The sequence below is a fragment of the Elephantulus edwardii genome, unplaced genomic scaffold, assembly GCF_000299155.1.
Source record: "Elephantulus edwardii isolate Elephantulus edwardi_28Jun2011 unplaced genomic scaffold, EleEdw1.0 scaffold00005, whole genome shotgun sequence".
NCBI classification, from domain to species: domain Eukaryota; kingdom Metazoa; phylum Chordata; class Mammalia; order Macroscelidea; family Macroscelididae; genus Elephantulus; species Elephantulus edwardii.
Window position 1 is genome coordinate 7,445,686 of NW_006399755.1, and position 15,975 is coordinate 7,461,660.

The 15,975-nt window shown below is 37.8% G+C and overlaps 1 protein-coding gene across 1 annotated transcript in view; it reads left to right on the top strand.

The window, feature by feature from the left end:
• BTF3L4 (basic transcription factor 3-like 4) overlaps positions 1–5,914 on the top strand; it is a 31,531-nt gene extending 25,617 nt beyond the window's left edge. Inside the window, exons 4-6 of the mRNA XM_006879679.1 lie at positions 2,734–2,935; positions 4,869–4,928; positions 5,642–5,914. Coding sequence (XP_006879741.1) covers positions 2,734–2,935; positions 4,869–4,928; positions 5,642–5,688 — 309 coding nt within the window. The 3' untranslated portion in view covers positions 5,689–5,914. The remainder of the gene's footprint in view (positions 1–2,733; positions 2,936–4,868; positions 4,929–5,641) is intronic.
• The last annotated feature ends 10,061 nt before the right edge of the window (positions 5,915–15,975 follow it).

Here is a 15,975-nt window from a genome sequence, read left to right on the forward strand (position 1 = left end):
AGGCCTAATTAATAAATTCAAATTTTCCAATAATTGCGTTGCAGAATTATCATACCAAGGCTTATCTTTTAATTCCACAGGTAGCATTACATAAGCAGGTCTTTGCAATGACATAATAATTGAATAACTTTTATCAAATCCCGAATTTAAACAATTCATCAAGAGACATGACACATATTTAATATGATAAGAATTTCCGTGTTTTGTAATGGTTAGTCCTTGTGGTGAGCCAGCTAATATTCCATAAGGATATCCTACACAGGCTCTTATAGAGATTGGCTTTGGTGTCTTTTCCTTGGCTTTTCTTAGCAACAACATATTAGTTGCTGCAAAGAGTCTAAATAAGTCTGGATGTATTGCAGTAATATTATGAATAGGAGAATGGCTCACATAGATGGGAGACTCCCATCCAGGGGTAAACCATCTTCTTAGAGGTTCCCCCTCAATATTTGGTGTATAAAATTAACATTTTGTGTCTTGTTCAAGAAATATTTTGTATAATTAAAATCCGGACGACTAACTGAATAATCATAAAGGTAATCAGGAGTGTCCACTGGTATATGTTTTGATACCTGTTTATTTCCAAATCCACAATCAAGCCATTTAGGAGATTTAATTAAAGAATCCCAAAGGCGGTCCTTATGATATTTTTTAATACAATCGGCAATGGCATGTCCTCACTTGGCTCCACAAAACTTTCATTATAATTGTGATATCCGCGGGTCATCATTGTGAGCTCCCACACAAGTCTTTTATTAGACTTGGGTTTATTAGATTGATCTGGAGCATCAGTAAGAAAAGTCCTGTAATTAGTAAGTAGACAGCATCTGAATTTTTTAAAACAAATTCTCTAGCAATCTTCTGTGTGACCTTGGGCTTAAGTTTTTGTTAGGAAAATACATGTTTTAGGGATAAGAAGGAAAGAAATTAAACATACATTTGGGAAATGTTGGCTTACCACCTGAACTTTCACTTAACAACTAAACAAAAGATTTTAATATAATGAACTATGAGTTGAACAGACACATAACCTGAATTATCTGGAATAGTAATTTATTTTAAATATATCAAATTTTATTGCATGTTCTTTGATTTAAATCAAAGGACATCTCAAATTTTAATATTTTGAAGAATTATATAAATTCTCTATTAACTCATTTAATTTACTCTTGATTTGGAAATTGTGGTTATCAAGTCTTTGTTCTTTTCCAAAACAAAATTTTATGCATATAGGATATGTTCAGGGCACCATCCTACTTCATATCTACTAAGTCCTCTCTATCTGTACCCCTTCTTTTCTCAGAATATCAGTCACTTTAGTTTTAAATTTTCTGTCTATAACGTATCGTCTTCAGAATTTTATAAGATAATATAAATTATTTTTAACTCAGTGATATTTGTTCAAAACAACTGAAATAAATATTAATAGACCTTTAAATAGAGTAGCAGGAGAAGAGATGGTTATAAAATTGAAATGGGATTTTTGGTTCAGAAAATTTTGGAAATTATTTGTGGAGTTCAGTTATAATTTTCCAGGGAATTTGCCTTTATTTTCTCTGTGTTCCAGGTCTTGCCTGAAATTTAGAAGCCCCTTTCTTCCCCTTCCTTTCTGGTGCTATAAGTCAGTGGTGGTGATCACCTCTGAGGAAGAAAAGCCCCCTTCCACTGACCATGGAGAACACTCAGCATCTCTGCTTGATTGTGACACGGGCAGTTTTTGGATGGATCATGAAATGCTTCTAAAGTAGTCAGGCGTTAACTCTCCCAACCTTTTTATATAATAAGCATGTTACCACCAAGGTAACTTACCCAGTGGAATAAACGTCAACTTATATAGTGAAATTCTATTATTTATGCATTTCACGTACACAAATTCAACTATATCAGAGAACAGAATGTATAAGTGACAGAGAAAAATAACATTAAAACTTCATTATGGCTCAGAAAGTATGGATGAAATTGAATGAAAACGATTTATATAGGTTAAAGAATATATTTGTGGATGATTTTAAAGGCTTCACAGTCATGCTTAGCTAGCCAGGCAAGTAGTAGAGGGGGAAGGGGGAGCTGCTTTGACATTAACTGGGGATATCATTGAGAATTGTTGAGAAGTTAGATTTAAGAATTTGAGAAAGTGACAAATCCTCTACAGAGGATGAAATGATAGCAAGAAAAGTTGGAATTTTGGTAAATTTATTGTGTCCAACAAAGTGAAACATAAGGATGCTTCAATTTCTGAGTGTTCTTTATGGATTTTTCAGTGGTTATTTTTACATAATACTATTTCCTCCTTATAACCAGCCCTCTTAAGTCTGATGCTGTTCCACCAACTGGTAACTGCACCAGTTCTGATAGCATAAATTGAATAAGATATGGGTCATTTCATTAAGAAGCCAATTCTTGTTTAATAATTCCATTTTTTAAAATCTGTATAGTCCTGAGCTTCCTTCTCACAGTGGAAGTCTTTGGATTTAAAAGTCTAGATTCTATAATACATTAACTATTTTTGATATCCTAGTAATTTGTGCAATGTAAACCATTATACTTTGTTTCTAGATCCTTTTTCTATCCTACTTCATGACTACTTCTAACTAGATAATTATTACTTTGGAATTATGTAATTGCCAATATTTTTTTAAAAAACAACACAACTTTCTATATTGGTTTTTTAAAAAGGTGCTGTTTTCACTATGACAAATATGTGAAATAAATTTTTATTCTATGATTATATAGGTGAACATGATTAAAGATGATGGGACAGTTATTCATTTCAACAATCCCAAGGTCCAAGCTTCCCTCTCTGCTAACACCTTTGCAATTACTGGTCATGCAGAAGCCAAACCTATTACAGAAATGCTTCCTGGAATATTAAGCCAGCTTGGTGCTGACAGCTTAACAAGTCTTAGGAAGTTAGCTGAACAGTTCCCAAGGCAAGGTATGTATTTCCACATAGTACCTCTCTCCTCCTTAATTAAAGGCTCTACTTTAGATAGGAGCTCTGGTGGCCTAGAGAATGAGGAGTTGTGCTACCAACCTAAGGGCAAGCAGTTCAAATTTACTAGCTGCTTAGTGGAAGGAAGATGGGGCCTCTCCTCCCTTGTGACTTACAGCCTCTGGAAGGTCAGCAGTGAGTTTGGCTCCAACTCAATAGCACATAACAACAGCAATACTTTAGAAGCTCTTTGGTGGTGGTTTAAGGCCTCTGGTAATTCAAAACTACCAACCATTTCCAGAGAAAAAGCTAAAAACATTATGCTTCCATAAAAATGTATAGCTTTGAAAATATTGGGCATTTTTACTGTCTTACAGGGTCACTGTGGGTCCAATTCAAGTCAATGGCAATGGGTTAATCCTTTAAAAGATGTCTTAATCTGAAAAGATTTGCCTATATGTAAATTGTTTTTTTATAAAGTTCATTTGTATACTTGACATAATTTTGTGTTTATTTCTTTAAAGTTATGTAATGCATCCACTTCCTAAATGAATGTTGATAAATGATGATAGTTATAGAAAGGCTTCAGGCCTTTTGTTCATAGGATCACTATGAGTTGTGCTCAGCTTGATGGCAATCAACAACAACAACAATGTAGCACATAAAATATTTTTATACATTATGGTAGTTATATAGTAAATTTTAAAAACAAAAAGTACTAGGATATGCAGACCATATTTTATAGAGTTAGTTTCAATTCTGATTAGTGAATGTCAGAAAATAGTGTTATTACAGAACGGCATTTTTGTTTAACATGGTTGATTGTACTATCAAACAGTAAGTTCTGCATTTACAAGATTATTTTGGATTCGCATAGGTTTTCTAAACTCCAAAATGCTTATTTCAGTGCATATATTATATATAGAGACATTTTCTTACACTAGGAGGAGATGGAAAAAAGTTAGTAATGGTTGTAACTTAGAAAATATGGGCACTCTAACTATGATACCTTTTTGTTGAAATTCATCTGAATTATTCCATTTTGCTTATAAATTATGTAGCTTTGCTGCACATTGCAAATGTCAGACATATTTAGAGTATATCTAAAGTTTTATTGATTTTTGTTTTGTTTATTGTTGTTATGTGCCATCAGATCGCCTGCAACTCATAGCGACCCTGTGTACAACAGCCCTAAACCCTGCTCTATCCTGTTCCAATCTTATTGTCTCTGACACATCTACCATCAGTACCCCAGTCATTGAGTCAATCCAACTCATCAAGGGTCTTCCTCTCTTGCGCTGTCCCTCCACCCTCACAAGCATGATGTCCCTCTCCAAGGACTGGTCCCTCCTAACAACATGTCCAAAGTATGTCAGACGAAGCTTCAGAATCCTTGCCTCTAAGGAGCATTACTGGTTTCACCCTGTCTAGGATGAACCTGTCTATCTTCCTAACAGTCCATGGTATATTCAGTACTCTAAACCAGCACCACAGCTCAAAGGCATCAATTCCCCACTTATCATCCCTAGTCATTGTCCAGTTTTCTGATATATAACAAGTAATTGCAAAGACTATGGCCCAGATCAGGCGCACCTTAGTCTCCAGACTGACATCACTTCTGTTCGATTTTCATGTTAAGTAAGGAAAAAAATATTACTTGCATTAGAATGACATTTCCTTTTGTCTGAGTAACTATATGATAGAAGTCTGGCTCCTAACCAAAAATCAGCAGTTTAAATCCACAAGCTGCTCTAAGGGAATAAAGATGGTCACTCTCCACTCATGAATGATTTGTAGCCTGGGACACCTATGAGTTGGAACCAGCTAGTTGACTGTGACGGGTGTTTATATGAAACTTAGCAAAAAGAACAAACAATTCAAGTAGTGTGTAAAGTCTTTGTTCTCAATGATTGATATTAAAATTAACTTTTTATAGTGTTGGATAGCAAAACACCAAAACCAGAAGACATTGACGAGGAAGATGATGATGTTCCAGGTAAGTAATATTTGCTTAGTTTTAAGATTTTTAGTATTCTGTTTATCACATCTTAATTACTGCATTAGATCCCTTTTGAGCTTTCCATTGATGTGTGAATTTTAATTGATTGGCATCAGTGCAAATAGGAGCTAGTGAAAAAAAGAGTTGAAAACCTGCTCATTTAGAATTTGGAATCAGAAATAGTTACATACCAGAGGTGTGCAGTTCAAATCCACCAGTTGCTCTGCTGGAGAAGGAGGGACAATCTCTTCTTGTACCAGTCATATAATTTGACGGTACACACACACAAAAATAATAAAAATTTTTTTTTAAAAAAAGGAAATACACAGAACTCTGCTACCTCTATTTATTAAATTAGCATTTCTGTGATTTTAAATTTGCATGGTTATTATTGCTACCTTTCTGTGAGAATTGTGATTAATGTGAAAATGCTGTTTATCTAGTGTTTTGCATAGACAAATAAAAGACGAATAGTAAATATTTATTTAGGATTAATGTTTTTAAGAAGATAAATGACTCCTTGTTGGTGAAGTTTGTTTCTGTCTTTTGTCCTGTATACTTTTATATAATTAATTATTGTAGCAAAAATTTTATTTTTATTGAGGTTAGGATTTAGGAATTCCATTTACCTCTGTTTCTTTTCTTTTCTTTTTTTTTTTTAATTTGACTCATTTACTTTTTCTCTTTTTATTCCACCTCCCCTTTTCTAGATCTCGTAGAAAATTTTGATGAGGCATCAAAGAATGAAGCTAACTAAAATCTTTTTTGGTTTTTGGAAGCTGGCATGGACTAGATTTAACACATCAGCTATGTGGTTCCAAAGTTTTACAGACACGGAGAACATCATCTGTTACTAGCTCAGTAATATAAATATTTTGTATATTAATAATGCTGTTTGTTCAGCATTTTTCAGTCATTTGATTTTGCATTTTGCACTTCCTCCCAGGAGTTAATCTTTTTGTCAAAATGCGCAGTATCAGTGCAGTTTGAGGCTGTTTCTGATTCTTGTTTTTTTTGTTTTTTTTCTTGGGGAGTTACTGGTGTGTGTATGTGTATGTATGGGTGTGGGTATGTTTGTGTATACAGTGGAGAGCAAATTGGAAAACAGTTCTATTTATCCTCCCCCTTTGCCCAGTAGAAATAAAACAAATCTTTACATTTGTTACCATTTTTTTTCCCCAGTAATTCACAGAATTACTAAAAAGTGAGTATTTGAATTTCAGATTGGAAGAAAATTTACATTTGGAGGTTTTGTTTTTCATTTGCATTGTTAATCACCGTATATTTGATGCATTTCTCTGGGTTTAAAACACTTTGACTTTCCTATCAGCTTTAAGCTGGAGATAAGGAATCTAGCTTTGGTGAAGTTGTGTTAGATTCATTTACCTAGTCAGACCCAGAAAAATTCCTTAAAGTAAGTAACTTTCTCCCTGTCTTTCTAACTCTGATTTTCCTCTCCTTTTGGTTTAAAAATGGCCTAGTCGGCCTTTGGTAAGGCTCTTCCTAATCTTCCACTTAGCCTGAGAAGGTTGTTCTCTGAATAGCATTAAGTGAGTGCCTAATCTCGCTCTTTGTAAGATTTTGTTTCCTCATCCAAAGGAATAGCAGCTCATCCTCAATTTTTCCATTTCCCCTTGACTTTACAGTTTATTAGATCTCAAACTGGAATAGCTAGCATGTGCTTGCTAAATAATTTTGTGTCAGCCTTACCCTGTAGGTGTTCTTAATAGCAAGTGTAAACATACCTCTTTTTTCAGCAAGGTTGAAATTGAAAATGCCCTTTGATTCATGAAAAAACAAATAATAGACTCATCCCCTACCACAAGATGGGCATTCTGTAAAATGGTATTGGCCTTGGGGATTTCTTCAGCCACCCCCCCTACTTTTTTTTGGCCTTGGACCTACCTCTGAGTTGGATCTTAAAATTGTAGCTGCTCATAGCACTCCTCCTGCATGCTTAGAGTACTGCTTTGGGGGAAAACACTGGTAAAACACAGTATTTATTTTTCACCTCCTTTAAGATAAAGACAGACTTAGAGGTAAGTTGCATTCATTTACTCAAGTTTCCTTCTTGCTGTCTATTGAGAAAAGCTTGCATTTTGCTATTCAGCATTTGTTATAACAAATAGTTAAAATAAGACTTTAGAAAATCTTTTCTGGCCCATCATCAAACTAAATACAGCTTAACTTTGCAGCAAATCAATTTTTGTTTCAAGTTAGATATCTTTATTTGATATCTAAAGTGCAAGACTGACGACGTTACAAGAGATCTTTAGACATGAAGGCAAAGCTGTGTTTTTTTCTTCCATACACTTCATTTTTTTAAATAAATTTGTTCATTTTTTTCTGTTGTTTTATATAAACATATGGACTTAACTAAAAAAATAAAAATAACAGTACAAAGGAGGATAACATTTCCTCTTGAACTTCTTTCATTGTTGTGTATGAAGTTTCTTTCTTTTGTATTTCTTCTCTATTTCCTACCTTAAAGTGAATTTTAGAGCAGTCATTATTTTGAAATAATGTCCCTCTCATTGTCAGGTCAGTAACTACATACACCACATAGCTCAGAATTCTGTTTCTCTGACTATCCTGAAAAGGCATCTTGTGAGGCAAAAAGAGTTAGGACAATTCAGTTAGTTGGGGACATATAACAGGTAGTTAATATAGCAATTGAAAAAGGAACACTTGCCATGAAATCAGGAGACTGAATTCTAGGCTAGGTCTGACATACATTATGTGACCTTAAGCAAGACATTACTGTTCACATGAGATTTTCTAAATCGATAGTTTTTCCACTGCAGTTCTGTGTTGCATTTCATTTCTCAAAATTCTCAAGAAGGTAATTTTATTATCTTTTTAAGATATCTTTGTTTTTACCTGTATCCATACAGGTTTTTTTGTTCACACATGCACTCCTTATTTTTTCCTCTGGATCACATTTTTAGCCATCACTTAGGGAGTTCTGGATCACTTGCTTTCTATATATGTGTGCTCGCTTGCTCGCTCGATCTATCTATCGATCTATCTATCTATCTTCTGGCCTTATGTATTCCCTTATATACTGTGGACAACAACTTCAGATGATTAGCTTCTCTTGTGTGCAATTATCCACTATTTTTATTTCATATCTTCATATCTTCCCTTTTTCTGGACAAAGCATATTGAGATCCTGTCCCAGTCCCACCCCAAAACATGTTCAACCTGTGTTCAGAGTGAGTAAGTGAATGAAACTGTTTATAAATTGTCATATTCTTGGCACAAATATGTGCTATACCATTTTATTACACGCACACATGCACATATACATATGTGCTTCTGGAGACCAGAAAACATGGTTCTGTCCACTGTTAGATTTAATCCTACACTGCATTTTTAGTTCACCTGGCCAACTGTGATAGCCTTCTCTTTGGTCTTACTCATGATTTACTCCCTCCAGTACATCCTCTGTGCCAGAGCCAGACTGATCTAAAATTACAGTCTCAACACATCATAGTGCATTTCCTCCAACATACCATTTTGTTTAAAGTTTCCATTCTGTTGTATGTATTTTTATTTTAGTACTCACACGTGATTATTTTTCTATTTTCCCATCTAGATTATGGGTACCTTAATGGCAGAAGTTAGCCTATATTTTGTTCCCAACATCTAGCACTGTGCCCAAAATATAGGCTGTAATACTCCTGGCCATAAGACCTCTTATTTGACTACAGCTATTGAATACAAAGTTGTCTAATTCCTAAACAAATCAGTGAGGCAGCTATAATCCCACTTTTAAAGAAAGTGGGGGAAAATGATTTAGGAAGGTTGCCAAAAGTCTCACAAAGCAATTGATCAGAGAACCAGGATTCTAATTTGGCTCTATTAAATTCTAGAATACTTTTCACCCCATGGTGCTCAACAAGTATTTATTGAAAGGAAAATTATGTGCCATCTAGAAGCCATCATCAGATTCCTGTGTATAGGAAACCCCCAACTTAAAAACATCTGTAATGAAAAAAATAAAAATTAAAAAAAACCCATCTGTAATTATGAACGAGCCTCTATAAAGCCTATTACAGGTGGTTCCTGGGTTACAAACAAGATCCCTTCCGGATTGTTTTTAAGTGGGATTTATAGGTTTGTTGGGAAGGGTGCATATGGTTCTCAATGCAGCTTTACATTACTGCAAGAAAAAATCTGAAGCCTTGTCAGTGATGATTCACTCACATGTGCCAAGTAAGTGAACATGATTGTGATGAAGAATTTGTTATGAGTAGATGCTGGTTCAGTTGTTTCAAAATGAAAACAAGTTTGCATATAATTAAGTGGCAAATAAGATTTATTAGTAAATCAAGTACTTTTAACGTAGGGATTACTGGTATATAAAAATTCAAGGTCCATAATAACAGACAAGGGGGTAGAGCATTTGACTGCATTATAACAAATGGATTGCTTTTTTTTCCATTGTCACCATCTTTTTTTTTAATCCAGTTCATAACTAAGCATAGAGCACTATGTTGTTGTTGTTGTTGTTGTTGTTATATGCTGTCAAGTCGCTTGCGACTCATAGTGACCCTGCGTACAACAGCCCTAAACTCTGCTCTGTCCTCTGCCAATCGCATGTCTCTGACATTCTGATCCTGATTACCCCAGTCACTGAATCAATCCACCTCATAGAGGGCCTTCCCCTCCTACGCTGTCCCTCCACACTACCAAGCATGATGTCCCTCTCCAAGGACCGGTCGGTCCCTCCTTACATGTCCAAAGTATGTTAGACGGAGCCTCAGAATCCTTCCCTCAAAGGAGCTGCCCAGTTGAACCCTGTTTGTTTTCCTAGCAGTCCATGGTACCCTCAATACTCTTCTCCAGCACCACAACTCAAAGGCATCAACCTCCTTCTATCCTCCTTAGTCACTGTCCAACTCTGATGCATAACAAGTGTAGCAAAGACCATGGCCTGTATCAGATGCACCTTAGTCAGTACTTTGGATAGGTCCCTAACAGCAGACTTTCCCATGGCAATGCGCCTTTTAATTTCCTGGCTACTGGTGCCAAGAGTGTTGACTGTGGAGCCAAGCAAACTAAAGCTGTGAACAATCTCAATCTCTTCACCATCCATCCTGATGCTGCCAATTGGTCCAGTGGTGAGAATCTTTGTCTTCTTGACATTGAGCCTCAATCCATATTGGAGGCTTCAGTCTTTGACCCTCTGCAGCAAGAACTTCATGTCCTCTTGAGTTTCCACAAGCAGGGTTGTATCATCTGCATATCACAGATTGTTGCTAGGTCTTCCACCAATCTTGACCCCACATTTCTCCTCATAGAGCCCAGCCTCCTGGATGATCTGTTCTGCATGCAGGTTGAAAAAGTATGGAGACAGGACACATCCCTAGCATACACCCTTCCCAATTTTGAACCATGCAGTGTTTCCTTGCTCTGTTCTGACAACTGCCTCTTGGTCCAGGTGTAGGTTTCTCATTAGCACGATCAAGTGTTCTGGGATTCCCATTCTTCTCAGAGTCAGCCACCGTTTGTTATGAGCACTATAGAATATAGCACTATGTTGTTGTTGTTATTGTTATGTGCCATCAAGTCGTTTGCGACTCATAACGACCCTGTGTACAACAGCCCTAAACCCTGCTCTATCCTGTGCCAGTCACACTGCCTCTGACACACCCATCCTGATTACCCCAGTCACCGAATCAATCCATCTCATAGAGGGTCTTCCCCTCTTGCGCTGTCCCTCCACCCTCCCAAGCATGATGTCCCTCTCCAAGGACCTGTCCCTCCTTGCAACATGCCCAGAGTATGTCAGACCAAGCCCCAGAATCCTTGTCTCCAAGGAGTTGCTTGGTTTAATCCTCTCCAGGATGAATCTGTTTGTTTTCTTGGCAGTCCATGGTACATTCAATACTGTTCTCCTGTCCTCCCTAGTCATTGTCCAACTCTCTGATGCATAACAAGTGATTGCTCAATGTCAAGAAGACAAAGATTCTCACCACTGGACCAATCGGTAGCATCAGGATGGATGGCGAAGAGATTGAGATTGTTCACAGCTTCAGTTTGCTCAGCTCCACGGTCAACAGTCTTGGTACCAGCAGTCAGGAAATCAAAAAACGTATTGCGATGGGAAAGTCTGCTGTTAGGGACCTCTCTAAAGTACTCAAGAGCAACGGTGTCTCTCTGGAGACTAGGTGCACCTGATACAGGCCATGGTCTTTGCAATCACTTGTTATGCATCAGAGAGCACTATAGTAGAGCTAAAAATGTAAACAAGTCCCTAACCCACATCAAAACCATATGTATTGTTATGTGAAAGATGTTTTAGTGTTTCTATGTGTTTAATACTCTTTGTGCATGCTAAGGCAGTATATATACTAAGCACAGAAACCTGGAATCTTATACACAGTTGGAATGTTATGTGCCATTGAGTTGCTTGCCAACTCATAGCGACCCTGTGTACAACAGCTCTGAATCCTGCTCTATCCTGTTCCAATCTTACTGTCTCTGACCCATTACCCCAGTCACTGAATCAGTCCGTCTCATCAAAGGTCTTCCCCTCTTGTGCTGTCCCTCCATCCTCCCATGCCTGATGCCCCTCTCCAAGTATGTCAGGCAAAGCTTCAGAATTCTTGCTGCCAAGGGCATAGCTTCCAGCATCACAGGAGCATAGTACAAAGACCTGACAGATAAGGGAAGATGTGGTAAAGCTGTACTGAAGAATTATGAGTGCCTCCATAAGACAAAAAAGAAATTATAATGTGTAAAAACCTAGAGTTAGAAAACAAGAAAGAAATAGCCTGCTTAATATTTCTCAAGCTGAACTGAAGAACAAATTCAAGTCTTAAATTGCAATAGTGAAGAATTCTCAGGGCAAAATATTGAATTATTCAGTAAGCACCAAAAGAAAATGGAAGAAATACACAGAAGCACTGTACCAAAAGAATTGGTTAACATTCAAGGAAGAATTGGAAGAGCTAACAGTGAAAAGAAGGATGAATAGAAATAACCATAAAGAGAAGGGGGGGAGAGATACAAGAGAACAGCTGGTAATACAGGGTGATTATTGAAAGTCAGTGTCAAAATGTCTGTGAGTGGTTGAATACAAATCTGCTCTGTAAACTTTTACTCAAATTGCAACAGTGGTATTGAAAGAAGTACACACTGCACTGGAGGCACTGGTGACAGCAGAATTAACACAATACTATTTGAAATATGTCCACAATTAGACACAGTACTAGAGATGCTTTCTGTCTATCCCACAAAAATGTAGAAGGCAGCCTCCTGGCCAACCAACAAGGAGAGAGCTATATTTGTTCCCAATCCAAAGAAATGATCCAACAGAAAATACAGAAATAGAATATCATTAATATGAAGCACAAGTAAAATCTTGTTGAAAATCATTTAAAAACTTTTGGAACAGTACGATGACAGAGGACTCCCAGAAATTCCAGCTGGCTTCAGAAAATGACATGGAATATTGGATATCCTTGCTTATGTCAGGTGACTGAAAGCAGAGAATACCACAAAGATGATTACTCCGCGATATATGCAAACATGTTCAACTGTAGATCAAAATACTAGATAACGTGAAAAATGGGAATTTCAGAACATTTCATTGTACTCATGTAGCAGTTGCTGTAATTCAAATGAAAAAGGAATACCATATGATTATAAAATTAGTAAAAGTGTGTCAGCATTGTATTTTTCATCATACTTATTTGTATGCTGAGCAAATGAAGCTGGGCTATATCAAGGACTATGCAGCATTAGAATTAGAGGAAGACTAATTATAACCTGTGATAGGCAGGTAACATACCTTCCTAGCTGAAGGTGAGGTGGACTCATTGATGAAGGCTAAGTCTTAAGTATGGATTATACTTCAACACAAAGAAAACAGTAATTCTTAAAACTGGACCAGTAAGCAACATTCTGATAAATAGAGTCCACAATCAACACCCATGAAAGTAGCATTCAAGAAATCAGTGGTCTTTGGACTGATCGGTTTTAAACTGATTCTTTAAAGTGTTAGAGAACAAAGATGTCATTTGAGAACCAAGATGTATCTGATCCAAGTCATGATATTTTTAATCATCTTAAATGTATACATCCATGCTGAAAGCTGTAGTCTTTGATCCTCTGCAACAGGTGCTTCAAGTCCTCCTCATTTTGAGCAAGCAAACTTGTGTCATCTGTATACCAAAAGTTAGTAATGCATTTTCCTCCAGTCTTGATGCCACATTCTTCAGAGTCCAGCTTCTCAAATAATTTCCTCAGCATACAAATTGAATATGCAAGGTGAAAGGATAAACCTGGATGCATGCCTTTCTTAATTTTAAACCAGATAGGGTTCCCGTGCTCTGTTCACACAACTGCTTCTTGGTCTAGTTTTAAGTTTTGCATGAGCAAAATTGAGTGTCCTGAGATTCTCATTCTTCTCAAGGTTAGCCAATAAATTTATTATGATCCAGCCTTCAGTATGGATTTCATCTGAGTGTCAAGAATACAAAAATTCTTACCACTGGACAACATAGGCAATATCATGATGTTGTTATGTGCCATCAAGTCGTTTGCGACTCATAGCGACCCTTTGTACAACAGCCCTAAACTGCTCTGTCCTGTGCCAATCGCACTGTCTCTGACACTCCCATCCTGATTAACCCAGTCACTGAATTAATCCACCTCATAAGAGGGCCTTCCCCTCCTGCGCTGTCCCTCCACCCTCCCAAGCATGATGTCCTTCTCCAAGGACCGGTCTCTCCTTACAACATGTCCAAAGTATGTTAGACGGAGCCTCAGAATCCTTGCCTCCAAAGAGCCACCCGGTTTAACCCTTTCAAGGATGAATCTTTTCTTGGCAGTCCATGGTACTCTCAATACTCTTCTCCAGCACCACAGCTCAAAGGCATCAATTCTCCTTCTATCCTCTCTGGTCATTGTCCAACTCTCTGATGCATAACAGGTGATTGCAAAGACCATGGCCTGTATCAGATGCACCTTAGTCTCCAGAGAGACACCATTGTTCTTCAGTTCTTTGGAGAGGTCCCTAACAGCAGACTTTCCCATGGCAATGCGCCTTTTAATTTCCTGGCTACTGGTGCCAAGACTGTTGACTGTGGAGCCAAGCAAACTAAAGCTGTGAACCATCTCAATCTCTTCACCATCCATCCTGATGCTGCCAACTAGTCCAGTGGTGAGAATCTTTATCTTCTTGACATTGAGCCTCTATCCATATTGGAAGCTGCAGTCCTTGACCCTCTGCAGCAGGTGCTTCAAGTCCTCTTCAGTTTCAGCAAGCAGGGTTGTGTCATCTGCGTATCACAGATCTTCCACCAATCTTGACCCCACATTTCTCCTCATAGAGCCCAGCCTCCTGGATGATCTGTTCTGCATACAGGTTGAAAAGGTATGGATATAGGACACATCCGTGGCATACGCCCTTCCCAGTTTTGAACCATGCAGTGTTACCTTGCTCTGTTCTGACGACTGCCTCCTGGTCCTTGTATAGGTTTCGCATTAGCATAATCAAGTGTTCTGGGATTCCTATTCTTCTCAGAGTCACCCACAGTTTGTTATGATCCACACAGTCAAAGGCTTTTGCATAGTCAATGAAACACAGACATTCCTCTGGTATTCCCTGCTTTCAGATAAGATCCATCTAAAATCAGCTACAATATCCCTAGTACCATAAGCCCTTTTAAACCCACCCTGAACTTCTGGCAGTTCTCTGCTGATGTGCTCTTCCAGTCGTTTTTGGATAATCTTCAGTAGAATCTTGCTTGTGTGTGAAATCAATGAGATTGTTCTATAGTTTCCACACTCTGCTGGGTCACCTTTCTTTGGGATGGGAACAAATATAGATCTCTTCCAGTCAGTTGGCCAAATGGTTGTTCTCCAGATTTCTTGGCACAACTTGGTGAGCACGTCCAGGGCAGCATCTGTTAGCTGACATATGTCAGTTGGTATATCATCTATTCTTACTTGGATCCACAATCAATACACTTGGCACCAGCAGTCAAGACATCAGGAGATGTATTGCACTAGGAAAATCTGCAGTCAAAGAGCTCTCCAAATTACTGAAGATCAGGGATGTCAGTTTGAGGACTAAGGTTTGCCTGATTCAGACCATGGCCATGGTCTTTTTAGTCACTTGCTATGAATCTCAGAGCTGTACAATTAATAAGGATGACAGAAGCAGAACTGATGGCTGTGAGTTTGAGTACTGGGTATCTAGTGGACAGCCAAAAGAACAACCAGGTTTTGGAGAAGGTGCAGCCAGAGTGATGCTTGGAGGCAAAGATAATACAGATTCATCTTACATACTCTGAACATGTTATACTAGGAGAGGCTATTCTTGGGAGAAGGACATTGTGCTTCTTGTGAAAGGAAGATTCTCAGTCAAATGGATTGATACTAATGGCAGCAGTGGATTCAAAATTGTTAGAGATGAGGATGGTACAGCATAAGACAGGGTTCAGATCTGTTGTTCATAGAGTCAAGACTACAGGATGATACCTAACAAGAACACCAAATGTGTGTGCATAGAAGGCTGCATCCTTTCTCAATACCTATTCAATCTGTATGCAGAATAAATCTTTCAAGAAGATGGATTATATATATATGAAGAATGTGGCATCAGGAAGACACATCAACAATCTGTGTTATCTAGATGACACAGCCTTGTCTGCTGAAAGTAAAAAGGACTTGAAATGCATGCTGCAGAGGATCAAAGATGACAGCCTTCAGTATGAGTTACATCCTAACATCGGGAAAACAAATTCTCACCACAGTCCAAAAGAAAGAGAAGAGAGAAACTGTCAGTTACTTCATCTTGCTTGGATCCACAATCAACACCATTGGCACCAATAGCCAGGAAATTAAAAGAGATACTGCTTTGGGAATGTCTGCTGTCAGGGACCTCTCCAAAGTGCTGAAGAGCAAAATACCAGTTTGGAGACTAAGGGGCATCTGATCCAAATCATGATCTCTTCAGTTGTGCATCTGAAAGTTAGACAGTGAAAAAGTATGAGAGAAGTGATGCCTTTGAAGTATAGTATTAGAG